General features: G+C 51.6%; 1 protein-coding gene across 3 annotated transcripts in view; it reads left to right on the top strand.

The window, feature by feature from the left end:
• The window catches only part of CXCL12 (C-X-C motif chemokine ligand 12), a 29,678-nt gene extending 5,576 nt beyond the window's left edge, over window positions 1–24,102 (top strand). Inside the window, exons 3-4 of one of the 3 annotated variants that reach the window (XM_032837341.1) lie at window positions 1,227–1,313; window positions 23,839–24,102. In XM_032837341.1, the coding sequence (XP_032693232.1) occupies window positions 1,227–1,313; window positions 23,839–23,938 (187 nt within the window). In that variant the 3' untranslated portion in view covers window positions 23,939–24,102. Of the gene's footprint in view, window positions 1–1,226; window positions 1,314–3,993; window positions 5,597–6,575; window positions 9,830–23,838 lie in introns of those variants that run through there. The other 2 variants (XM_032837361.1, XM_032837351.1) reach the window with 2 other exon arrangements.
• Window positions 24,103–25,584: the final 1,482 nt, after the last annotated feature.

Genomic DNA, 25,584 nt, shown 5'->3' with positions numbered 1-25,584 from the left:
TGGGCAGACACAGAATCACCCCCTTCCTCTCCTGATGTCAGTCACTTCACAGGCAGGCTGCAGGATTCCCGTGGGTATCCCCAAGCCACTGTGCCAGCCCGAGTTGTCCTCACACACCCATGAGTGGCTGGGCAGGAGTGTCCTCAGGCTGCTTGAGGTTACTGGTATCCAAGGCTTTATGGAGGGGGACCTGGAGAGGTAAGTCCAGTCTGCCCCCAGGAGGTGTCTGGTGGGGAGGTGTGACTGGAGCCGAGAAGTGGGAGGAAGGTGCCCTATGAATTTTTAAAAAGCAAATGCAACCAAGGAGCGTTCAGTAAACTTGTAAAATCTTTCTGGAAACCACTTTCTGGCAAATTCCCTCCACTGTCCCTCCCTTCACCTGCATAGTCCCTCCCCCACTGTCCTGTCACCCTCTACCTGCACTGTACCTCCCTCACTGTCCTCTCACCCCCCCATCCTCACTGTCCCTCCTTCACTGCCCTGTCACCCCCTACACGCACAGTCCCTCCCCCACCTGAGCTGTCCTCTCCCACTGTCCTGTCACCCGCCATTCACACAATCCCTCCCTCATGTCCTATCATGCCCCACCCCCACTGTCCCGTCACCCCCATCCATACAATCCCCCCTCACTGTCCTGTCATCCCCCCCACCTGCACTGTCCCTCCCTCATGCTCTGCCACATCTCTTCCCCAAACTATTGCAGTCCCTCTTTTCAAATCTCCTAATTCCGGGCTTACTCTTAAGTGGGTCTCCCATGAACTTTCAAGATGATCCATCCAAATAAAAGTCTGCCTTTGTCCGTCTCCAGCCTCAGTCCCCGTAATCTTGCAGAGAAAACCCCACTCTTTTGCCCTGACATCCGGCCACCTGCTTCTCGGGCAGCCCACCCTCCTCCATGCTCTCAGTGCACGTACCCCCTTTGATGCCTTTGCTCTTGCTTCCCTCCCTCTGTATTCCACCTGCCCTCTGTGTTCTCCCAAGGCCAACTCACACGTTCCCCGGCCTGCACTCTCCCCGGACTCCCCTGTGAAGACAAGTTCCACCTTCCCATATCTGCCAGGGGACTCGATCCGCTGCTAGGGACTGGATTCCCCACCTTGAGTTCCTCCTGAACCCGAGCCTGCCAAGGGGGTCCCGGTGCTGACGCGGGCGATGAGCCCAGTGCCCAGGTCACGACGAGCCCCCTCGCTCTCAGCCTCATACTGTCACCTCTTCCGTTCTGGCAGGGCGAGGCTGAAGAACAACAACAGACAAGTGTGCATTGACCCGAAACTGAAGTGGATTCAGGAGTACCTGGAGAAAGCTTTAAACAAGTAAGCACATCAGCCAGAAAGGACTTTCCGCTAGATCCACTTGAGGAAAGCTAACACCGTACGGCAGATGAGGGCGAGGTGTGGGGGCGGAGGGCCTGGATGGGGAGGACCAGGTGTGCCTGGGGGGCAGAGCGCGGACCTAGGGATGGGCTTGAGGTCTGCCCAGCATGTAGAACCGCATTTATAGCGTCTGGTACGATCCTGCAGCTTCTGTTCACCCGTGCCCCAGACCCTCGTGCATTGGCTGTTTTATAACTGGGGTTTTTCTAAGAAATCATGTTGTCCCAACAGCATTTCCCACTGACCGCTCTCTCCCGATCATCACAACCCTCATCATTCCCATTATCTTTTTTTTTTTTTTTTTAAATCAGTGATTGCTTCAAAAATCTGTATTTGGTTTTCTTTGGAGTGTTTCTTCCTTGCCCCCGGGGCCTCTGGGCACAGTCAGGTGATGGCCAAGCATGGAGCTCAGAAAAGTGTCCTTCCTCCAGACTCACAGGCTTGGAGGAAGGCGGAGGGCAGCCTCCGCAGGGGGTGCCCCTCTGGGAATGACATCCCCCTCCCTACCCCCTCACCCCCCAGCAGGTGACTCAGATACTGGCTAGTGCTAGGCAGCGGCCACCACATCCACCTACTCTTTCGGGCTCCGTGATTGGCTCTGTAGGCTCCATGTAGAAGCTCCTGTCACCGGGGACTGTGCTCAGAGACCCACTCCTGGCCATTCCCAGGCCTCTCCCTGCCTCCAGTAACATGCTTCCTCTTGCTTCGGCTTCTCATTTCTGTACAAGCTCAGTGGGGAGGAGGGTGATTGCCAGGGCGCCGCCCTGTAGCCCCCTTCTCCCTTGGCCCTCCCCCGCACCACCCCTCAGGCCCTCTGTGAGAATCTTCTCTGGCCTTCTCCGCAATGCAATGCAATGCGGCTGGCCCCTCTCCTGGGGTGGGGTGCGGGAGATCATGTCTCCACCTTCCCTCAAAAGGCCAGTCTTTGCAGAATCAAATGCAGTTTTCAATCTGAGAAACTTGTTTTGAGGAATTCGGTTTCTGTGATTGCCTCTGAGGCTTTTATAAGCCACGGAGAGGCTCTGCACACTGTGAGGGCTCTGCAATCAGAAGCAAACAAAATAAATGAAGAAATGAGCCTCTTGCCACGAACCCCTCCTCCTGAAACCACGGTAGGGTTTCAGTTTCCAGGCAGAAACGTTGGCAAGGTAACATTTCCCTGCATCAATGCGATCCACAGATGGGCCTGGTGGTATTTGTAACTTTTTGCAAGGCATTTTTTATATATTTTTTGTGCACATTTTTTTAATGTTTCTTTAGAAAACAAATGTATTTCAGAATATATTTATAGTCGAACAATTCATATATTTGAAGTGGAGCCATATGACGGTCAGTAGGTTACATTTCTCTATTCTCTTGACCCACTGGCAATTTGTAAAGAAATATATATGATCTATAAATGTGATTACAGCTTTTTAATGTTAGCCACAGTGTATTTTTTCACTTGTACTAAAATTGTATCAAATGTGACATTATATGCACTAGCAATAAAATGCTAATTGTTTCATGTTACCGACATCCTACTGGACGTGGGAATTTATTTACCGGAAGTAAAATCCATCAGCTGTTAGACACGGGGCTCAGATACATTTGTACAGTTGATGGAAGTTGATGGAGGTTAAGGTGGCCTGCTGGGTGGGTGCCTTAGGTCCCTCCTGCCCACTTCACTTGTGAGTGTGGGCCTCGCTCAGGAGCACATGAGAACTGCAACTCAAGTTTTTGTGCCTTCTTTTTTTTTTTTTTTTAACCCAATGGAAACAGCAGTGCCAGTTTTCTGAAGAATAATATTTGACTCACTAATTCCTCTTCCCTTTCCTCCTCTTCCTTGGTTCTCCTAACATCCCCCCATGTAATCTCCAGAGACTCAACTCTCATAATACCCAGCTTTCACATTTGCCCATGTAAAAATCCCATAATTCTAGGCCATGGTTAATAGCTTTCACAGGAACAGGTGGCTTACCCCATAAATCATTAAATACCATTCAGCTTGAATCATTTTAATGTGACAATCATGAGCCAGTTGCTCTAATCGAATTCTGCTAACCAGCTCTCTCCCTTGCTCTCCAGAACAATCCCAGTCATTCCCAGGGGGTGTCCCCAGGCATCCAGAAAGGAGAAGGTGGGATCAGGCCTACCTTCTTTCTCCTCTCCTGGATGGCTGCCTGAATGCAAAGCGTGATTCAGTCTGAAATGCAGGTATTTTCTGTAGGGACAGCAGAGTTCAGCTCTGCACTGAAAAAGGAAGGAGGCCCAGGAGATGGGATTGAGGTGAGTTAGAAGGCCAAGTCCAGCCTGCGTTCTTCGCACCCTTTCAGATGTGAATGCCGTTCAGGGTTGGAAGCCTCAGGCAGGACCAGGCTGGCCCCTTGGCCCACAGCTATAGGCTATAACCAGTTCCCAGGTGTTCTGGAAGGCCAGCTAACATTTTTCTTTGAATTGGGGAAAATGTCCGATTTATTTTAATGAAGTACTGATGGACGGTGCTTTGCCCAGGGGCCTCCAGGCCTAAGACTGAAGCCAGAGTAAAACAGACACCCAGGGAAGTGTTAGAGATTGTGCAGACTGAAACAGACCCCAGTGTATTTCAACATCATTAATGGTTCTACTGATTTTATCTAAGGGGGCGCAGAGAAGAAAAAATGGGGAAAAAAGAAAAGATAGGAAAAAAGAAGCGACAGAAGAAGAGAAAGGCTGCTCAGAAAAGGAAAAACTAGTTATCTGCCACTTCGAGATGGACCGCAGTGCACGCTGCTCTTGTCTCCCCCGGCGCTTTGTAAATTTGCTCTAACCCTCCTCTAGGGCAGACCCCCTGCCTTCCAAGCGGGGGGGCTCAGACCTCAGTGGAGGAGCGGTGCTCCTGTGGCCTCACTGGCCCCTGTATTTATGCGCATTTTCAGGCCCTTCCTGGTCTGCTAAGTTATGAAGAAAGTAGTTGTGCAGAGACTGGGGCGGCTGTCTGGGGTGAGGAGGAGACTGTGCTCGAGACTCTGTCTAGCGTGGCCCAGGGTCTCTCCAGCACTGCCCTGGGCTGCCCAGCCTCCCACCCCGCCCTCCACTCCCTCTCTCCGAAGGGCCGGTGACTGTTCCAGAGCCCACATGGCTCCACACATTCGCCATCTGTCTTCCTGCTGAGGCCAGGGTGGGGCTGCCCTGCCCTGCCCTGCACGGAGCCGTGACTAGCCCAGCAGCGGGAGCCTCGGCCAGCAAGGGACATGCACCTCCTGCCCTCCCCTTGACCACGGCCAGTGCCACCTGTCACCGGCTTCGTGGGGCAGCTGTGGCCGTGCCTTTTGCAGGTGCTCACTGACTTTTTTCCCAATGCCTGCTGCCTGGCCCTCCACCCCTCTGGTGCCCGGGGTGGGACTTGTCCGGCAGCCCCTCCCAAGGCTGTGAGAGTGGCTTTACCTCCGAGCAGGGGTGCTTTCTGCACGCCAGGTGTGGAAGGTGGGTGGGAGCTCCACATTCCCAGGGAGCAGCTGTGGAAATACTTCTCAGGGAGCCTCTAGGCCCGGCAATTCACTTTACAGATTCTTTAAACGGGTCCCCAATGTGGAGGAACTGTGTGAAAGGCCTGTTTCTCCCACCCACCTCCTGCTGGGTGAGGCTTTGTGACCCTGTGCAATTAGGTTCCAGGACACAGCTGCCACAGCCCTCACTCATGGGAAAAATCTGTTTCAAGTGAACATGGTGTTCTAGAAAGTTCTAGAATTTTCCTCATACCACCCACAGATTAATGTCTAAGATTTCTTGCCAAGTCTCTTTAATTTGGACCAGAAGAAGAGGGATCCCTTGGGAGAGCAAGGCCCTGATTTCAGTAATACTTTGAGAAAGGACACCTAGAATATCTGGGCTGTTCTCCCCATCCTCCTGTCCCTCATAAATACTTAGCCTGCACCCCATGCCCTTGGTCGTAATTCAGCATGTGGACACAGAAAGATGAAGTGGTTGGAGGTCAGAACAGATGGAATGAGAAGAAAATCTCAGGTCCCTGCGTGTCCCACTCAAACTGGAGCACTGTGTTCCCTTCTGCTTTAGTGCCATCCTTTGTGATAGCGGCGCAGAGCATGTGGCATTCCTTGTTTCCATCAGGGAAGTGTCCGGCCAGGATGCTGCAGCCAAAGACCTTTTAGTCCCCATCGCCATCCATTTATCCAGCCGACTCTCAGCCTGTACCCCTCTGGCCAGCCCTGCGGTCAGCAGACCTGCTCCCGGGCATGTGGGGAGCCCACTCCTTCTCTGTCTCAGAAGGCACTGGGCTGTTTGCTGGTCTGCCCCGGGCTGCAGTCTTCTGTGGAAGCCAGCAGTGGGCCTGGTCTGGGGAACCTTGGCTGGGGTAGCCCACCTCTTACATAAGCATCTTGGAGCCAGTCACACCTGAGGTCCCAGGCTCTCCATTCTTGATCCAGCAGGATTAGCACATCTCTGTGCCTAGAGACGGGTGGCAGGTCCATCCTGGACACCGCAGAGAGCTACTCGCCATCTAGCAATGGAGGGCAGGGGGAGTTGCCATGGGGACTAAGACAGCTGGCCCCACATTAAGAAAAGCAAACCAGCTCCAGGCTGTCCTTCTATGACTCCACTGGCCTTGGGCCCTCACGCTACCTGACAGGCCAACCCGGTGTCCTGGAAGAGTGAAGAGCCGGCCTCCATTCCGTGGTGGGTTGAAATTAGGCAGTGCTCTCGAATGGCACTCGGTCCCGGGCCCACCCCTGCGGTGCTGGCCCAGAGACCTCGGGGCCAGTCAGCAGGCTGCGGTGTCGATGGAGGTGGTTGATGGTGCCAAGGCCTCGGAGGAGCAGGCAGCCTCCTCCGGGCTGGGTGTATGTTGGGGCCACGCTCAGACGGCGGGTGCTGGCAGCCCTCCATGTGTGCTGGGCTCGGGCGGGGTGCCCCGCCTGCCTTGTCCTGTGACCACTGTGCCGTGTTGTCTGTCCATGCGCCCTTGTTCATCTGCTGTGCCCCATGCTGGCCGCGCCCTCTGTCTTCACTTCCCAACTTCCACCCCTCCCTCCGCTTCAGCCACCCCCCACCAGCTGCCTCTCTCCCCACCCTCCCCCTTCCCAGGGCCTCGGAAAGCCGGCGATTTGGAAGTCAGGAGTTGGGGGCCCCGCCGCCGCCGCGGGGGGCTCGGCGTCTCAGGCATGCAGCCTGGCCGCTGTGGGAACCCGCCTTAATGGTGTCTCCCTCTGTTCTTGTTAACAGGAGGTTCAAGATGTGAGAGGCGCAGGTGGGGTCAGACGCCTGAGGAAACCTTACAGTAGGAGCCCGGGTCTGAAAGCAGTGTTAGGAAGAGCCCGCAGCGGCTCCCCTGCACCCAGGCAGGGCCCAGTGCATTTCCAAGGGCTTCATTCTGCACAGTTTGCCTTATTTTCACCATTTGATTATGTAGCAAAATATATGGTGTTTACTCTTCATTAAGTTTGATTATCCAATGTCACTGGTGACAGTAGGAACTTAGACTAAGGCCATTACTTTACTTGCTATCTTACGGTATCTTCCCCTTGGAGCCCCTTGCCTGGCCCGAGGTTCCTGAGTGTTGTATCTCCCTGAGCTGTGCAGGCTGGGACTCCCGATCACCCTGTCCTAGGATGGAGAGCCACCAGGAGGTATCAGAGCCCACCAGCCTGGGCAAACCCTAGTGAAGGCTGCCCTTGTGCAGGGGGTAGAGGAGGGCTAGGTTTAGAGGGCCAGGCAGAAGCCTCACCCTCCCCTGGAGTGAGGCCTGGGGTCTTCCCCTTCAGTGAGCATCACAGAGCTTCCCCCAGCCGAGGCAGGCGGGAATGTGAGGCTGGGGTAGGGGGAGACACGCCCCTCATCCTGAACTCTTCTCTACATCCCATCACGTTCTTCTCATCACTGTCTCTCTCATCCATCATCATGTGTATCCAAGACTGTCTCCATCACCCCGGAAAAAGACGCTCTCAAGACCAAAGCTTTCATTTAAACTGGGCACCAAGAAGCAAATCAAAATGTCTCCTGCTACCATGTTCTGAAAACACTGTGCACATCTGTGTCTTGTTCGGAATACCATCTGTTGTCCAACCCTGTGTTCTTGTTCAAAGCCAATGTCCTCGCTGCATGCACTGTCAGCTCCTCGTATGCAAAGGCTCAGAGTCAGGAGACATCTTTTAACCAGGTTTCTGATAAGGGCCGTGAGCCTCTTGGGTGGACAGCCTGGGTTTCTCTACGGATCACAAACCCAGGATGGATCCACGGAGCCCAAGGGAATTCGGTTTTCAGCTGGGCTGAACTGTGAGGACGCCAGCCCTCCCTCCATGCTTCCACAGGTGTGAGTATCTCAGAACCACGGAGAGTTTTGTCTCCGTGGTGCCAAGAGCGTGATTCTTTTGGCTGTCACATGAAAAGAATCCTCAACACTTTTTTGGTTTTTGAAAACCCAATCCACAGAATAATGAATCCTGGACAGGAAGATTCTTTCCCAGTTAAAATCTAACCTCATCTTTTTCCCCACTTGGCAATCCCATCATCTGCTCCCTTGTAAAGTGGTCTCTGGACTTGGCCGCTAGAATTGCCTTGTGCTTCCAGAATGTCCAGCAGAGCATTCCTCCTAGAAGAGGGGACGTTTGGGAAAGTAGGTTAAAATCTTGACATGTAAAGGGTTTCCCTTTACTGAGACCAGTTTGTAGAGTTGCATTAAGCAGTTTTAAAATACCACTTTTTGAACAGCTAGGCATTTGAGGGGTTTTTGCTTATTGTCTTTGTTTTATATTTCGTCTCACAAATACTTTGCCCCTTTGGTTAAATAGCCCAGGGAAAATTTTTAAATTAAGAAAGAAAAATAGAAGGCCAAAACCAGGAAATGTATCCATCGATAGGACACTGTAAATACTATACAGAAAGTATATTATAATAAAATAATCTTGAATTATAGATGTTTTTAGATATAATCATCTTTGGGTTGTCAATAACACGTTTAAAGCATTTCCATAAATATTCCTTTATAGGATCTTCAAGGTAGAAAGCCAGTCCACCAGCCAAACAAAAAATGTGTATCTTCAAGTCAGTTCTGTTATATTGAATAAAATAGAGTACAGGGGACTCTATAAGGAATAAAGAACGGATCTCAGGACCCTCTTCTGAAATTAAGTTATCACTGCAGGTCTCCTGAACTATACTATAGGTGAAATGATCGAATTTTCAGTGGGATGGGCATTTTCTAAGTAATCCAAGATAATTTAAAACTCTCATGGAAAATTTGGAACCGTCCTCCCCTGGAATCCATGAACCAGAACCATTAAATCTCTTGCTCCCAGAAAAACAAGGCTGTAAATCTTGACTACAGTCAAAAAAAGAATCATTCCTTTCTCCCCAATAGAGGGAAAAATAGATAAGAGTAGAAACTGCAGGAAAAGTTATCTGCCTAACAATTGCCCTCCTTGCACTCTGCTCTGAACAAAGACGGCCTCTTGAAAGCAAATACGCATTTAAATAGTCTATTTGCAAAGGAAAAGGCTCTCTTGATCCCCTTTTGCTTTAAAAGTACAAGTCAAGTGCATTCATGGATTAGGAGTCCCCGGCTATTCCTCCCTGTCCAGTGCTGCTCGACCTAACCTTCCCTTGGGCTCCTTGTAACCCCCAGGACAGTCCTCCCCCTGCCAGCCTTTGCAACAGGATCCGGGCAGCTGTGGGGCCGGGCTGGGGACGGGACTCGTCGAAGTGCTGTGTGTTTATATCCGAATCTGTGCCATGTGTCGTGTGTACTGTTCTTCGTCCAGCCCTGCTCAGGTGCTGAGACCCCAGCGAGGAGGCTCAGGAGAGGGGCCCTCTGCGTGTGGGCCTGTCCTCCAGAGCAAGGAGGCTCAGCTTGCAGCAGATGGCCTGAATAGCAGAAGGTTGCAGTCCCCCCTGTGTGAAGCCCAGAGAACTCCTAAGAATTTTCATTGGATCCGATTTCACCTTCCTTTTCTGACTGCTGCCTGATGCTGTAGCCATGGGCTCTGGGCAGGGAGTTTATCAGCCCCCCAAGCCCCTGCCCCAGGAGTGCACCCTTCCACAGCAGGATGAGAATTGTGGGGTCCCTGTACACATCCTCCCTGACCCATTCCAAGGGATCCCTTCCCTGGGAAGTGCTCCCTAGAGAACTTCAAGTCCCATAAGCAGACCACTGACACGGCCAAATTGAAAAAAAAAAAAAAAACCTCCCAAGCTACTTGTGGGTCCGTAACCTCGCTGGCGTCTCAGTCTCCAGGCAGTGATGGGTTCAGTGTTAAATGTGATGAATACTGTATTTTGTGTTGTTTAAATACATCTCCCAGATAATGTGAAAATGGTCCAGGAGAAGGCAGCTTCCTGTATGCAGTGTGCTTTTTATTTTTTTTTTTAATAACAAATAACAACTCCTTTTGAAAAACAACCATTTCTACTTTGAAGTCATATCAATGAAAAGATGTATATCCACTTACAATTTTCCTAATAAAGACATGTATTCAAATGTAGCAGCCAAGAGTTTGAAATTAGTGTTGCCATTCGAAATTTTCCAAACTTGGTTTTTTCTCCTCCATCCCAGCCCAGAGGAGTCCTGTAATCTTAGCTGCACTGGTTAGTGGAAAACAGGCCATTGCAATCACGCTAATCGTAAGGAAGAATTCTGGGGGCATGCTTGCCTCTTCTAGTCAACTGATCCATAGCGGGTGTGGGGGAAAGGCACTCTCTTCTCTCTGAATGTCCTTGGTTTTGCTGAAATCCCTTGTTAAAGGCAAGCCAGTCCTCTACTCCAGAAGGGATGGTTTTACGCAAGGACCCACATAGTTGCCTGACAGCTGTGGGTCAGGAAGCCTCCATTTGCTACTTTCAAGGCCTGGTGGAAGAGAACAGCAGCCCATTCCCACAGGCACCGTCAAGGACCCAGTGCCCTGGGCATCTTTTCTGTCCTACGCTGGGACCTCCTGGAAACTTACTGGATCTCTCAACAGCTGCTCACCAGCACTGTCCTGGATAACTTGACCAGGTGGTGAGCCCGGTAGGGTTCTGTCCTCATAGAGGTCAACCTGTCACACTTACTCCTACATTCTTTCTGGTCCACAGTCAACTGCACCAGAAAGGAGGGGCCAGTACAGAAGCCACAAATGTCTGAGTCCAGATTGCCCTGTCCTCCAGAACCTCTTGCCCGTTGGCCCAAACAGGACCACATTACCCCTGTGCTAAGAACCTCCTGGCTGTTTCTAGGGTGGCTTCGATGTGATTGCTCAGTTGCAGATGGACTGGAGGAGGAAAGAAGTACTCGAGGAGGCCATGGCAAGAGACAGCATGGTGTCCGGGGGTGAAGGCGGGTGTGTGGATTAGCAGAGCGGTGCTGGGATCCTGGTCTTGTCTCTGCTTCCTCTGTGACTCGAAACACACCTCTTGCCCTGAGTCCCAGCCTCTATAACCTGGAAGCTTAGCATCCCCAAGAGTTGGGCAGACTAGCCGTGGGTAGGATATGCTTCGCTCCCTCTTTCCACCTGTTTCCTGGGGGTCCATCTGCCTCTCCTTAGGCCTCAGCAGTGCTCAGATACCTGGAGCTAAAAGTGATCATGAAAGGTGAACAGGAGGGGAGAAGACTCTTGGTTGGGTCTCGTAGGTTCCCTGAGCACCTGTAAGTGCTGGTTCCAGCACATTCCACTCTTCTGGCACCAGGAACCAACAACCCCTGGATTATATCAACTATTCAGAATGATGCTAACTCTTCAGAACGATGTAGCTTAAAAAAAAAAAAGGAATGCTTCCCAGGGCTGCTAGCCCCTATGGAGTCAGCTGACAACAGCTTCACCTGTCACTCCAAGGAAGGACCATTTAAGCTTGTGCTTGCTGCCATATTGGGATTGATAAAGGACCCAGAGACATCCCCTAAGAGCCTCCCTCACACACACACACAAAAAGTGCACAGATTCTGTTTAGTCTTGGGCTCTCTTCCATCCTTGAAGGCACCCACCAGCATCAACCCAGCTTGCCTACATCACTTGCAGTAATCACTTGAGCAAATCCTCAGCCTGTGGAGAGCTCCCCTGAGGACAAACTGGGAAAACAGAGTTCTCAGGGGGAGTCCATCCCTCGGGCATCCCTCAAGAGGCTGCATAGGGTCCTGGTGGGGATGCGGGGAGCCGCGTTCCCCATACCTCAAAGAGGGCTTGTCATGGTGGGTGTTGAACAGACATTGGATGTGTGAGCAGGTGGCCAGGCTGACAGCCTCAGGGACAAGCCACAACCAACCCCCGGCGTTCCTACCTGGGCTTGGAGCTACTCTCAGATTTCAAGGAGGTTGCTCTACTAAGTTTTCAGGAGTCAACACTCATTTTTGAGCAAATGAGTTGCAGCTACCCCTTGGCCCATGAAACCAAACCGAAACAAAGCAGAGTGTTCATTCCATACCGATTCTCTCCCTTTAAAGTTTCATCCTACCCCCTTCTCACTCTGCTGATGGGCTGGCTTCTAAGTCAGAAGGAAAGGCAACAATAAGAAAAGGATCCATGAGCCCCACCTCTGGTCCACTGCTACCGCTCTTACCCGGCAGGAAGCGCCCTGCTCCCTTGACGTCCTACACCTGGCCCTGGAGCCAGCTTCTCATCTGCCCAAGGACATCTCTCCTGACTCTCCCTCTCACCTGCACCAGCAATCGTTCCCTCTACATCAACACACCAACGTGCTCTAATATCTCCCATTGGAAACAAAACAAAGCGAAAATAAAACCAACCCTGACCTGGTATTCTTTTTTTTTTTTTTTTTTTTTTTAAAGATTTTATTATTAGAGGCAGAGGGAGAGGGAGAAGCGGACTCCCGCTGAGTAGGGAGTCCTATGTGGGACTCAGTGCCAGGACCCTGGGATCATGACCTAAGCCAAGGAGGACACTGAGCCACCCAGGCGCCCCCCCGCAACTTGGTATTCTTCCCGCCCCTTGTCTCTACCACTTCTGCACTACTCTGCTTCGCATCACGTGCAAGTCCTCACAAGAGGACTCCATATTTCCCGTGTCCGGTTTCTCCCCTCCTCTCTCTCTTCTCTTTCTTGAAAAACCCACTCCCAGCTAGAATTTTGGCCCTACCACTCACTCTATTAGACCCACTCTTTGTCAAGGTTGTCACAGAGCCGTTGGGAAATGCAATGGCCAGTTATCACTTCTCAGCTTCCTCGGTGTCCCAGCATGGTCTCTTGACAGCATGGGTCGCCCTCCTTGAAACACACTCTGGCTCGCTCTCAGCAGACCATTCCTGACTATTTCTTCAGCTTCATACCTTTTCATTTTCTTTTTTTCTGTGTCCTCCTCATCACTGGACATCTAAGCCTGAGAACACCCCTCGGTCAGTCTGCAGACACTCCGTGCGCCTATACCAGGTGACCTCGTTCACTCTCCTGGCCTTGCACACCATGCCACTGAGGAACCCAGACCCATCTCTCTCCTGGGTTCCAGGCTTGGACATCCCCTCCTCCCCTGAAAGTGAACATTTGCAAAAGGAAACTCTTATTTTCCACGTTTCCCCCAAGCTGCTTATCCCCATTCCTGTAAATAACAGCTCCATTGCTTCTGGGTGCTCAGGCCAAAACCATATTGCCATCTTTGATTTACTTTATTCCCTTACAGCCCTGAAATAAACCGTTAACAAACCCAATTAGTTAAGCTTCAAAATATATTGAGAATCCAATCACGTCTCACAGCTGCCATCTTGGTCCAGCAACCACCCCCTCCCCCCTCTCCCTGCCCCCGCAGTTCCTCTGGAAGCAGCGAGAGTGGCCTGCTGAGCCACCTGGTCCTGCCACCCCTGTTCACACCCTCCAGTTTTTAACCAACGGAGGCTTACACCCACTGGAGCCTGTCACCTCTCTGACCTCACCCCTCCCTCTGCTCCAGCCACAGTGACTCCCTCACTCTTGAACAGGCCAGGACTGACCCTGGCTGGGGACTTATGTGCCGGGTAGCCCCTGCCCAGATACAACCCAGCTTAGCCCCTCCCTTCATGCAGTCTCTGTTGGCCATCATCTTGTGAGGAGAGCCTTTGCAGACTCCCCCAGCCTGCGGCCCTTCCCCAATGTGCGACACGGGACCCCCTTATCCTTCTTGGCCTCCCCTCAGGCACAGCCCCTTCTGCCAACTTTCTGGGCACTGCCTGCTTCCCATGAGAAGGTTCATACCACACGGGAAGAGAGGGGCTTGGTCCACTTTGCTCACTTTGTGGCTGGCCCCTAGAAGACGCTAATGAAATATTCTTGGAATGATGGCCTGATAAACCAGAAGGAGGTTAACACATGGGAGTCTTGGCCCATCTCTGAAAAGAAAAGCAGGACTCACCTCACAAGGTCGCCTGTTCGTTCCCACACTTAGGGGCACACTGTGAAGTCATCATTTAGCACCAAATTCTCCTCACGCCACGGTGCATGCATGTATCAGTGGTCACACACACACACACACACACACACACAGACACACACATACCTTGCCTCCTGTCTAGAATCCCCCATGCCTGAGTCTTCCCCCTGGAGTCCCCAGAGCATGAAAAACCATAGTGATTCATTTCCTGTGACCGAGACTGAAGAATCACTCCTGTCCCCTGGGGCACCTCCTTCGGAGTGCTCCTTACTCCTATGGGGACCTGCACACACTTCCTGGGAAGACTGTGGGGCTGTCAGGGCTGGCCTGGGGAAAGCTGGACAACTGGCCCAGTGTCCGGGTACGGGGCCTCTGCTGCTAGTGTTTCATCCCAGGCCTGACCTGGGGCGGCGGATGGCAGGCCAGCCCCTGGGGAGGAGGTCAGGGAAAGAGCCGAGAGCTCAGGAAAGGCTGGTGGCAGCAAGACAGTGTTCCACTCTCCAAGGCAGCAGCTCGGCGCTGCAGCCCAGCGGGGGAAATTGCTCAGGAGGAGGAGTGACCGGTCTTGGTCAGTCTGAAAGGCCCCAGAGGCAGCCACAGGCTCACCTTGTCCTGGCCTCTTCCAGGCATTTCCCTGAACATCAGCGCAGGTCACATGGGCTTGTAGGCCGTGAGGAAACAATCATTTGGGGGCATTCCTGAGCTCCGGGGAGAGGCAGCTCTCCTTCCGGCCACTGTGGGAACCCTGGAGCGCCATGTCCAGACCTTGGCAACTGGGAATGAGGCCTGCCAGGGACAGCTTTTTCCAGTTCTTCCTCTGTGGGGGCCTGCCCCTGTGCTCAGGCAGCCAAGGGGAACTGGAGGCTAATTCATTCACTGTACTTCTCCTTAAGCAGGCAGGACAGAGTTCCCAGGGAGGACAAGCACACACCTTGGTCAGGTGCTTTCCATCCAGCTGACATTTCGGGATCAGTCTCTGCCTGCCAGCCTACAGAGGTGTTTTTCAGATGCCTCCTTCTTCGGCGTTCCCCACAGTCCCAGGAGATAACATCCCTCTCCTATGTGATGAACACAGAGACAGACGTCCTAAGCAGCCATGAAGTGTCCACATCTCAAGGCTGGGACGTGGGAGGCCCGACTGATTCTGGACTGTTTGGCTCCAGTGGTCCTGGCAAACCATTCATGCAGTTTGCAGAGCTCCCTGGGCAGAGGTGGTGGGCGGTGGCTGCTGGGCTCAGGGCAGGGTCTGCCCCATATGGTTCAAAGGGATACCCTTGACAGTTAAATGGCAGTACCCCCCAGAGGAAACGCTCAGCAAGCTCAGCCTATGAAATCAGTAGAGACTGTCAAAAGCAGCAGTTTTTTTTTAAAGTGAAATAGCACCAAAAATAAAGAAAGAAGAGAATGGTATAGAAAATACTGGCATATGTCACACTTACTAGAACAATTTGTACACAAGTGTGTGTGTACATGTATGTGTTTTATAATGTCAAATCCAATTTTTATTGTGGTCTATCCTCATAAAATATACTGCTCTTAGGCACATGAAACCCAATGATGAATGTGGCTTGCCTCCCTGAGTAGGATGGAAGTTGGAAGAGGACACCAGATTTCTTTGATTTAATCAGAGGTTTTAAAAAAAACACACAAGTGTTTCTAAAATCAGCGTACATTTTACAAGCACAGTAGACATCTAATGGCATCTTTTTTTCTTTCCTAAACAGCTGTAGGCTTTACAAGGAAATGGTGATACTTCAGAACCAAAACAGCACAGCCACAATCCCTGCCCCATACTGAGCCTCCTGCTCCGTGCCTCCGTACTGGGGCTGAAGGCAGCTCCTCACAAGGAAGGCACCTGACTGCTAGGCAGTGTAAAGATGCCGCTGATCCCAGCACAGATAAGGCAGGGGAGGCTCAGAAAGGTTCCGGGGAGCCCCCAAAGCCGAGGTGCATGCCTGGACCACAGTTCTGGAATCCAAGCACAGCTATCTTGGACCCCCAGGCTCAATCAATGCACTTTCTTGGAAATGGCCAAGTATGAGCCATCCCAGGAAAGGCATGGTTCTCACTCTGTGGTTTTCCGGAATAACGAGATCTCACCCACAAGACACTGTCCCTGTAGCTGCCAAGGCCTGTGTTCTCAAGTGGCCTTGTGAGAGAGTCCATTTCCTTTGTGGCAGGGCTCATGAGGCTCCCCTACTGACCTCCCCAGACTGGTCATTGTGGACCTGTGCCCTGGATCAGCACCGTGGCCACAGGGAGCCAGGGCCTGGCACCTGGAGTCATAGAAAAGGGGGACTTGAACCCAAAATTCTCAAAGAGAGGAATCTGAGAGGGTCATTCCTTGGACAATCAGGGGTACCATGATCCTGTTCAGATGCCCTTTCAAAGTCGTTAAAGAATGACCAGGCATTCCAATGTGCCTGGACAGTCCCAGGGCTACCTGTTGCCCCAGCAAAATGACTAACAGCACCCTTTCTCTCTCAGAATGTCCTATTTCAAAAAATAAATCCTTTGGCTACCTCATCAAATAATGAAAAAGTGTGTGAAATCTGCTAGGCTCGTACCAGAAGGGCAAAAGTTCCTGTTCCTCCCAGCCCCTCTTCCTCTTCTGCCTCCTCCTCTCCTTCTGGCAAAGCCTAGACAAGCCTTGGGTCCATGTCCCCCTTCCTCCCCTGGCCTTCCTCTCTTCACCCGAACTGGAGCTGCTCTCTGGGGCATCTGAATTCCCAGCCTGGCCTTGGGGTCCTCATCCTCTCTGGACACCAGGCAAGAGGCAGGGAGGCCAGCCCGGGAAGACAAGGATCATGGGGCCTGCTGTCAGAGCCCACCCCATCACAGGCCATACGGGAGACCTGCAGAAGTCCCTGAGCCTGCCCGAGCCCGGAGCTCATCTGCAGTTCCTCCTCTGTGGATCACTTCACGGGGACAAGGGCCAGCTCTGGACTGCCCTGGGGGCAGGACAGGGCTGTTGCCTGAGTGCAGGGAAGGAGAGCCCCTCGGCATCCGTGAGTCCCTCCTCTCCACGTGCCAGGCATGAAACACACTAACTGCCACTCCGTGCTTCCTTCAGGGGAGATGGAATTCCCGATTTGCAGATGAGAAAGCAGCCGAGTTAAGCACTTTCCTAAGGCATGTACACAGAAGCAGCAGAAACTGGAGCCTCCACATTTTATATCGAGCCATCCATATCACTAGTTACCCTTCCTTCCCGTGTGTCTTGGACTTCCCACTGAGGGCCAGACAGGAGGCATCCGGGGAGGGAGGGGCGATGGTGACCGGAGGGAGTCCCTCTACCGGCTGCTGGGCTGGGGGCTGTCCTGGGGCTCAGTGGTGACATAAGTCACCGAATCTGGCACATGAGGTGAGCAGAAGTGTCTCCTGGGTTTGACAGTGTTGGCAGACAACCCCCCTCATGAGCTGTCATGGGTGCAGGAGGGTAGGTATAAAAAAAACATTCTTGGGTTGTAAAAGGGAGTTAGACTCCGGCCTGGTCAGTGGGCATGAAGGAGGGTGCTGGAGGCTGATAAGGAAGAATAGGAATAATAACCATAAAAATGATGCCAGGTAACGTTCCCCAAGAACTGACCAGGTGCCAAGTTCAGAGCTGGTTTCTCTAGATCCATGATTTCATTCAACCTGACATACTCAGGAGAAAATGAGTGACCACTTAGGGCCACCCAGGATCTATAGCCGACATGGACTCCCATCCTCTCCGTCTCTGCATGGTTTTGGTTCGAAGGCTAGCAACTGGGACTTCATGGCTAGGTAAGTTGGGTGCTAAGTTAGGGCTTTGCTGTCAAAGCCCACCAGCATGTGGCTCTTTCCCACCCCTCTCAGGGCTGCCTGGCACTTCCTCCATTTATAATCAGACCCAGTCTTAGTGAAGTGCTCCTAGCAATGTTTGTCATTCAGCTGTATGTGTTGACCTGCCTTTGCTGGAAGCCAAGCTGGGATAAAGGATCTCAGGCCCCTCATTCCAGCTTCTCCCCAGGCCCATCTCCCATGGTGCTCCTCCTGGGGTACTGGAAGCACTCAAGGGTGGGACATTGTCATGAAGTCAGGGTTCAGGAATCATTCCAAATTCCTGTGCTTAGGGGTCTGGTCTTGGCCTCTGGGCACACAGGCCCAGGGTCCACCCACCCCAGGCTCAACCTGCCGCCTCCCATCCTTTTGCCCTCTTCTGGGTCCCCCATAGCTCCAAGCTCAGCCCTCCCACGAGATGCCACACTCATCTGGGGCTTTGAACCCTATTCCCCCTGGCCCTGGTTCCATCAGCAAGAGTCATCAGCTCCGCCCAATTTCATGGAGATGTCTAACTCCTAAGTCTCCATTCTCAAGCCACAGCTAATTCGATGCAAGAAATTTTAATCCCTTGTTGACCAGAATATTGAAACAAATGCCTGAGGTTATATAATTGCCACATGCTATAGCTTTCCCAGACCTGCAGCTTCGGAAAGGTTGGGACAGCCACATCTCCGGGCTGGACCCAGGAGCTCCTTAGGGCTGCCCATCCCAGTGTGGTTCTGGCATACAGAGCACATCTGATTATAAGTCTGCTGCCCAGGACATGGTTTGAAAACCATTTTTGCTCCTTTACCTGTGAACTGAAAATCTTATGTCTGGATTTCACTATTTCTTCATTTTGCTGATAGCTCACAAACCACCAACCTCCCCAGGCTTGAACATATGTGTCCTTGGGAGTTCAGCCTCCCCATCATCCTTGCATTCCAATTGGTCCAGTTTCGGCAAATTCATTCCACCAGCTGTCCTGCCAGGGGGCCCCAGCGCCAGCGGTATCCATGTGGCGAAGACAGGTCCCTTCTCCAAGCAGCCAGATGGCCTCCTGCCCACAAACAAATTAATTAATAAATAAGGTTTCCAAGTAAAATAAGATGGGTGGCGTCCTTCGCCAGGGTTCCCGCACACCCACTCTTGAGCCTAGTCCCCACCCAGAGGTAGTTTCGAAGGATGTACAGAAATGTCCAATGCAGCTTGGAAATCATTTCAGTTTCCTCTTCTCTCCCCACTCCCACACATCAGGAGCTCTTTTACAGAAATCAGATCAAAGTGGAACAAATCTGTGAGGTTCCCAGCACTAAAATGCTCCTTTCCCAAGGTTTTTGTTCACATGTTCACACCCTTCAGCTCCAAAGTGAAACAAAACAAGACAGAAAGGGCACCTTCGGCAGGTTTGGGTGTGGCATTGTGGCAGGAAGTAGAGACATTTATAAGGAATCTCATCTTAGCCAAACCCAAACAGTTGATTAGCCAAAGGCGCTGCTGCTAGCCTATGGGAGCAGCGCCAGCCTTGATCTGTGACTCTGGGTATGTCCCCCCCATGCTTGGTGCAGTGAAGGTCAGGTTCATAGACCCTGGCATTTCCCAGAACCCAGAAACAGAAACACAGGGTCTGACCGACTTTCTGGACATGGCCAGTGGAAGTCATCCATGGTGAGAAAAGATATGCAGAGATTTCATGAGAGTCTGGAAAAAAACCAAACAAACAAAAGGAATGAAAACAGAATTTATAATATAATATCAAACATTTAATTTTAAACAATGTGAGAAGGGCCTTTAAATTGCCTTCAACTATTAGAATTTTGGAGTCAGTGGATTTTGGAGTCGATCAGAAGACAGAAAAGCGCCTTCACGGGAGCAATGTGTTAGATTCTGGAGCACAGTCATCCGCGTTGTCTTGCTTTGGCGTTCCCCCACTGTGTCCAGTAAAGAGTGAGCTGAGCTTTTTGTAGGGACCAAATAAAACCATTCTGCATGGGTCTCGCCACTCCTTTATCTGAAACCCTCCAAGAGCTTCCCAGGGCACCCCACTCCACCTCCAATTTCCTTCCCCATGCTCAGTCACAGGGGCTCCCTCCTGCCTCCTCCAGGGTCCTCAAGGGCACCTTTCCTTTGTCCAAGGCCACTTCCCAGACCTTCTGTCCCACCATGCCGCTCACCCTTCAGCTGGACCCTCCCCTCCCCTGGGAAGCCTCCCTGTTAACCATTCCTGCCCCACCCAGTTTCCTTCCCACCCCAGACGGCCTCTGTATCCCCTATGAGGCAGACCCTTCCCTCCACACCACACCCAGCCCTCCCCACTGGGACACCTGAGGACAGCTCATCATTCCAAGGTCTTGGCTCTCTGAAAGTCCTCTCCCTTCCAATAGCCAGGTCTGAGTTTGTTTACCTTTTCTCTGGTGTAAACCTAACTCACTACCCCAAGCAGTAGAGGCAGGAAAGCTGTGACCTGTTAACTAGTTACAAAGTAGTCCCCATTTTTGTTTGTTACCATGGCCCATATGCCCTTATTATCATTTGAGTAATGGGGCAAGCTTGTATTTCTCTAAACACCTTCCTGTATGTCAATACATTACATAAAGCATAGCATTTATTTTATTAAAAAAATAAAACAATTGAGTTTAGCAATTTGAAGACCGAACACTGCAACCCCCCCAGAACTATAGACTGAAGCGTTAGGAAAAACTGGAATCCATGATTTTTAGCATGCTTGTGCCCAACCCCCGAAGGACTGGCTCACAGCATCGATCTTGTTTGGCATTTTCTTCCCCATAGATGTTTGGAAAGGAGATTATTGCCTTAGCACATTTTCAGTGAGTATGTGAAAGAAAAGAGAAGAAGGCAAATCCAAGAAGAGGATTTAGTAAAAGAAATAGAGAAAAGCAGGCATGAAAAGCAAGTAGAGAAGTGTAGAAGGGGAAGGCCTGGGCCAGGGGTTCTCAGCCCCAGGTGCATGGTAGGACCTGGAATCCCAGGCTGTGAGCAGAGAAATCAGTCTTGGGAGTGGGTGCATGCCAACAGCATTCTACCCCCCAGCCCCATGAGTAATCTGGTACTGGGAAATCATTGCTTTGGACCAGTGGTTCTCAAATTTAAGGGATTAAGAGAATTGCCCAAAACTTCTTAGGACATAGATTTCCTGGCTGTAGCCCCAGAGCTTCCATTTCCCCATGCCTGGGAGAGGCCTAAGCAGGTGCATCTCTAACAGGTCCCCAGTGATAAGATGTCGCAGGTCCAGGACCACAGGGTGAGAGAGAGCCTGTGCTCTGGAGCTTGGCACATTCAGCCTAAAAATTGAAAAGCTTCAGATGATGTGCAGACAGTGACCGTGTCCTGTTCCGGGAGTGGTAGGGCAAGAGATCTGTGAGATTGCAAGATTGAGAGACACATTGCTCTTCTGGAGTGTTTATTCTGCCTCTTGGTCTCTCCCTCTGCATGCATCCTGCCCCTCTGGTGCAGGGAGCTCCCTGTCTCCTAGGGTAGTCTAGGGCATTTCTTCCAGTTTTGATTATTGTGAAATTTTCCCTTAAATGGAGCTGAGTTTTTTGTGCTGTATCGTCCATTGGTTGGTCTCAGCACACCTGAGAGTGAGGCTGCATCATCCAAGTGACATGAAGACCAGGGGGGTTAGCATCTTGATTTCTGATTCAAGTATCTCCCCAGCACCTCCTTGGAGGGGTACAGTGCCCTTCCCAGGCTCCCAGGCCCATGCCAGCCCCCATCTGCCTGCTCCAGTGTTTCCAGAGCTCAGCCTGCTCACACTCCGGTGCCTCATCTCCTTGCACTCTGTTTATTTGTTGTTGTTGTTGTTGTTTCATTTAAATTCAAGTTAGTTAACATACAGTGTAGTACTGGTTTCAGGAATAGAATCTGATGACTCATCACATAAACACCTTGTGCTGACCCAACATGCCCATCACCCAGTTACCGCACCCCCTCAGTTTGTCCTCCCTGTCTGTTTTAATCTTATTTTATTTTTCCTTCCCTTCCCCTATGTTCATCTGTTTTTCCTTGAACTCTGTTTTTATCCCCTAGCAAGCCTTCACATCACTTCTAACAGGCCCTCCACAAAACCAAACAGAGGGGTGGGAAAGGGAGGAAGGGTCACATGAACTTGGGCACCACAGGGCATGTGAAATCTGATCCCATTACTGTCACTCAGTATCACACCCTATCACACCTGCTCTTGCCTGTCTCGTCATCTGGCTGCACAGAGCAGTCTCGGGGAGTGTACAGGGACAGTGAGGGGCCAACCTGGAGGGGTGGGAGGGGCCTCCAGGGTGGAGTGCAGGAAGCAGTGTTGGAGCCCTGATGACACAGGCATCCTGCCCATTTGGCACTTCCAGGCTGTGACCCCAGCCTCCGTGTTGCTGTCTCCTCTCACCCCTCAGTCAGATCTCCCTTGCTCTCATTCAGTTCATGGGATGCCCGGAGTGTACCCGGCATGCTCCATTCCTCTCCGTTCCCCACGGAACTGAGGGCAGAGGCAGCTGCAGGGGCTTCGATCTGAAGGAACAATCAGGGTTTAGTGCGTGTCCTGGAGACTCGGTTCCTGAGACCGTGTGTAGAGACACTGCCACCAAAAGAGGTTACTTCATGGGATGGGATTCTGGGGGACTGTGTGGAGTATCTTCTGTCGCCCTCCAGAAGTTTTTTGGGGCCTGATGTCTGCCCCAGGGTCCGATGCCGGGCCAGCACTGCTATCCTCATCACCAGCGGAAAGTAAAGATGTTGGGAGAGGTAGGCTCAGGATGTCCATTCCCTGGAACCTTCAGACCGGGTCAGTCCTGGTTTCTGAAGGTTGTAGCTCTGTCCAGGGGTACCCCCTGAAGTTGCATCTAGTGACTGTTCCCTCTCCCTGCTCAGGGGTTGGCGACCCTGTGTCCTGCCTGTGCCTTTGTAAGGAGTCTCCTTATTAACCTCTTCTGAAAGGACCCTCACGTGAGCATGCCATCTGTTCTCTGCTGGGACCCCAAATCGCTACACTTACTTTCCCTTTCAGATTCCATTTTCCCATGATGTCTGCATTCTGTCTAACAAGCCCGGGTCACTGTTTAGTACAAGTCAACTGCAAAGGTAATGAACAAGGAGAGGCCACATTCAGGGTGCTGCACGGTCAGGGGGCTCCCTGGGGTGGCTCCCTCCGGGCCAAGTTTCAACCCCAGCGGGGACACAGGGTTGACCCCGCCCCAGCATCTGTGCATGAAACTACTCAGATGTGGATTCTAACTCAGTAATTAGGATGACACCAAAAGGATTTGCTGAGCATGACTTGATCCCCACTCCCGAGTGAGATGTTTAAACTGTAGTCTGCGTACTTCTACAGTTAGACCTGGGCTGACCTGAGTTCCAGGCAGACTTGGCCTGTGTGACCCCAGACAGGTCACCTAAACTCTCCATGTCCCAACCTTGTCATTGACAAGAGTATTGCCTGTGGAGAAAAATAAATGAGATAATGTTTAGCATAATAAGCAACTAAGAAGTGCTCAAAATTCGGAGATAATTTTCATTATAATTATAAATGCTACTCTATAGAGAGACCAATAATTGAGCCCAGTAAGGGGGTTATGGTATGACCACTCCAGTTTCTTTTTCACAGGGCAAGTGTTCCCAGGGGGGCTTTGTGTCCCGGGCTGGCCTGGGCTCTTCTCCTGGTCTTCAGGGTTTATTGTGTCCATCCTCTCCTGTGTGGCCCAGGCTGCCTGAGGCCCCACTTGCTCTTCCTTGGGGTAGTGAAGGCCTCTTACCCAGGTCCTTGTCTCTGTTCACAGAAAATCTAGAGTCTGGGGATCTGCCATCAAAGTTCACCCCACGTACAGAGACATTACCACTTGATGTCTGAGGAAGAAAGATCCCTTCTTGGGTCCCCAGGGTATCAGTTGCCAGCCTGGGGCAGGGGGTCCATTTGGGGCAAGCATCTTGCTGTAGGTCACCTGAGGGCTCTGTGACTGGCTCAGGGTGGTGTTGGGACCCTTCTAAATGTTTGCTATTCAGGAAGAATCTTTTCCTGAATGAGACTCAGCCCCTTCCATTGGGCCCCTACATGGGCAATTACCCCAGGATAGTACCTTGTTCTTGCTGCCCATCTAACCACTCTGCCCACCACCAGAGACTCTACCAAAGCCTTCGTGAGTCCCCACAGTGAGGTGGACATCCACTGGAAGGGCACCAACAGATATGAAGGTAGGAAAGTGCCAGAAGCTATATGTGCCCTGGCCTGAAAGACCGAAGACAAGCATCGTCCATCCCAGACGGGCCAGGAGCAAACGCTTGCAGGGGAGGCTTTCAGGACAACACCCGAGGGACAGCTGGAGTACGTCAGACTTTGCCCCCTCTCGCATCCGTACACTCTCTTCTGCTCACAGGCAGCCCAAGTCCACAGGAAAAGCAAGAAGATCACATTTGCAGCATCTGTGTAGCTCGGGGCTCAGTTCCACAGTATCTACTACATCGCCCCGGCTCTAGCTACATGATGTGTGATGAACAATAGGGTTCCCGACGGCACCACACCTTCTACCCAGCCCCGCTGGGTGATCAAGAGCTCCTGCCAGCTAGTTTGATGTTTAAAACATAAATTCTTTCAAACCTTTTTTCCCCAAGTAAAATTCTCCGTGTGTGTGTGTGTGTGTGTGTGTGTGTGTGTGTGTGTTTGTCCAGAGCCCACAGACCCAAGGAGCTCTGCCTCTGGTTACCTTCCAGTGTTCATCCAAACCACCCTCTCCCCATTTCCTGCCATCCAGTCTCCCCAGCATTTTCTGTGTTCCTTGACCAAGCCCAGCTTGCTCCTGCCTTAGGACGTTTGCATTGACTGTTTCTTTTGCCTGGAGCACTATCCCCTCATCTTCCCACAGCTGCCCCCTCTTCATCCTCAACTTCAGGAAACCCCTCAGAGAGGTCTTCCGGATCACACCAGGCAGACCACCCTCTCCAGGTCCAGCCCTTTCCCCCACACCGTTTAGGCAATTTGGGTGCAAAGGCATTTCTTTGATAATTTGTTTTTTTTTTTTTTATTCATTGCCTGTTTGTGGGCATAAGTGTGTAAGGACAGAGCCTTATCGTTTTCCATCAGTGTCACAAGGGCCCTAGAACACCAGTGCAGAGCACATAGTAGGTATGTCATGAATGTGTGAGGCCTGGATGGATGAATGATTGCCCAGTGTAGAGACGCGGGGTCCTAGCTCCGGGACAGAAGAGCCAGAAGGCCAGGCCACCATGTTACCCAGTGGACAGCTCATGGAGGCAGAAATGCCTGCACAGCCTCCTGTCAAGTGCAGGCCCAGGCTCTGAAAGCCACGCATGCTCAGAAGCATTCAGGTGTGGGGAGCACAGGGAAGGCCCCGGCACTGGGGATTCCAGCAGGCCTGGGATCAAGGAGAAGAGGCTGGGCTTGACACCAACTGGTGGGACCTTGGGCTTTGGAGCTAGGCGGCTTGCCCAGGCCACAGCTGGCTGGGCTCTGCCGGGCCTCCCCAGGGAAGGAGAGCTGTATAAACAGGAAGTCCACTGGCTTTGATAAGCCCTAAGTCCTTATAGGTCTCTTTGTCCCAACATTATTCTCTACTAGTTTGAGGCCTCAGCTCTGATACAGGAAAATGAATTTCACACTTGCCTCCTTCCTGACTCAATCACCAGGCAGGAGAGGGGCAGGAGAAGAGAGAAAGAGACAGAGAGAGATACAGGAGAAAGGGGAGGAACAGAAACATAAAAGAGAAAAAGATAAGAAATGGAACGAAAGAAGGAAAGGGAAGGGAAGGAGAAGGTGACATGCAGAAGAAAAAACAAAGAACCGAGTGATTATAAAATTCTCTAAAGTCAACCAACTATGCAAGAATGGAACTTTTGAAAGCTAGAGGTATTATGAAGGCACTAACTAATAAAGTTTCATAATTTGGAACTTCTGTGCACTCCTTGCTTGCAAAATGCCCAAGTCAGGAACACTGTCCTTCTGATGAAACAGGTTTCATCAGAAATTCCCTCTTCTACCACGTGCTATCCTCCCCAGGAAGGTGGCCAGATCTTGGAGCACTGGGAGGGTGGGCAGGGAGTGTCGTGTCCCTTGTACCCCAGGAACCAGCACATGGTCGTCCAGGCATCCACAGCAGCCCACCCTG

Source organism: Lontra canadensis, unplaced genomic scaffold (assembly GCF_010015895.1).
Source record: "Lontra canadensis isolate GAN:19392208 unplaced genomic scaffold, GSC_riverotter_1.0 scaffold3, whole genome shotgun sequence".
NCBI classification, from domain to species: Eukaryota; Metazoa; Chordata; class Mammalia; order Carnivora; family Mustelidae; genus Lontra; species Lontra canadensis.
Note: the sequence above shows the minus strand (reverse complement) of the source record. Positions and strands in the feature narration are given on the sequence as shown.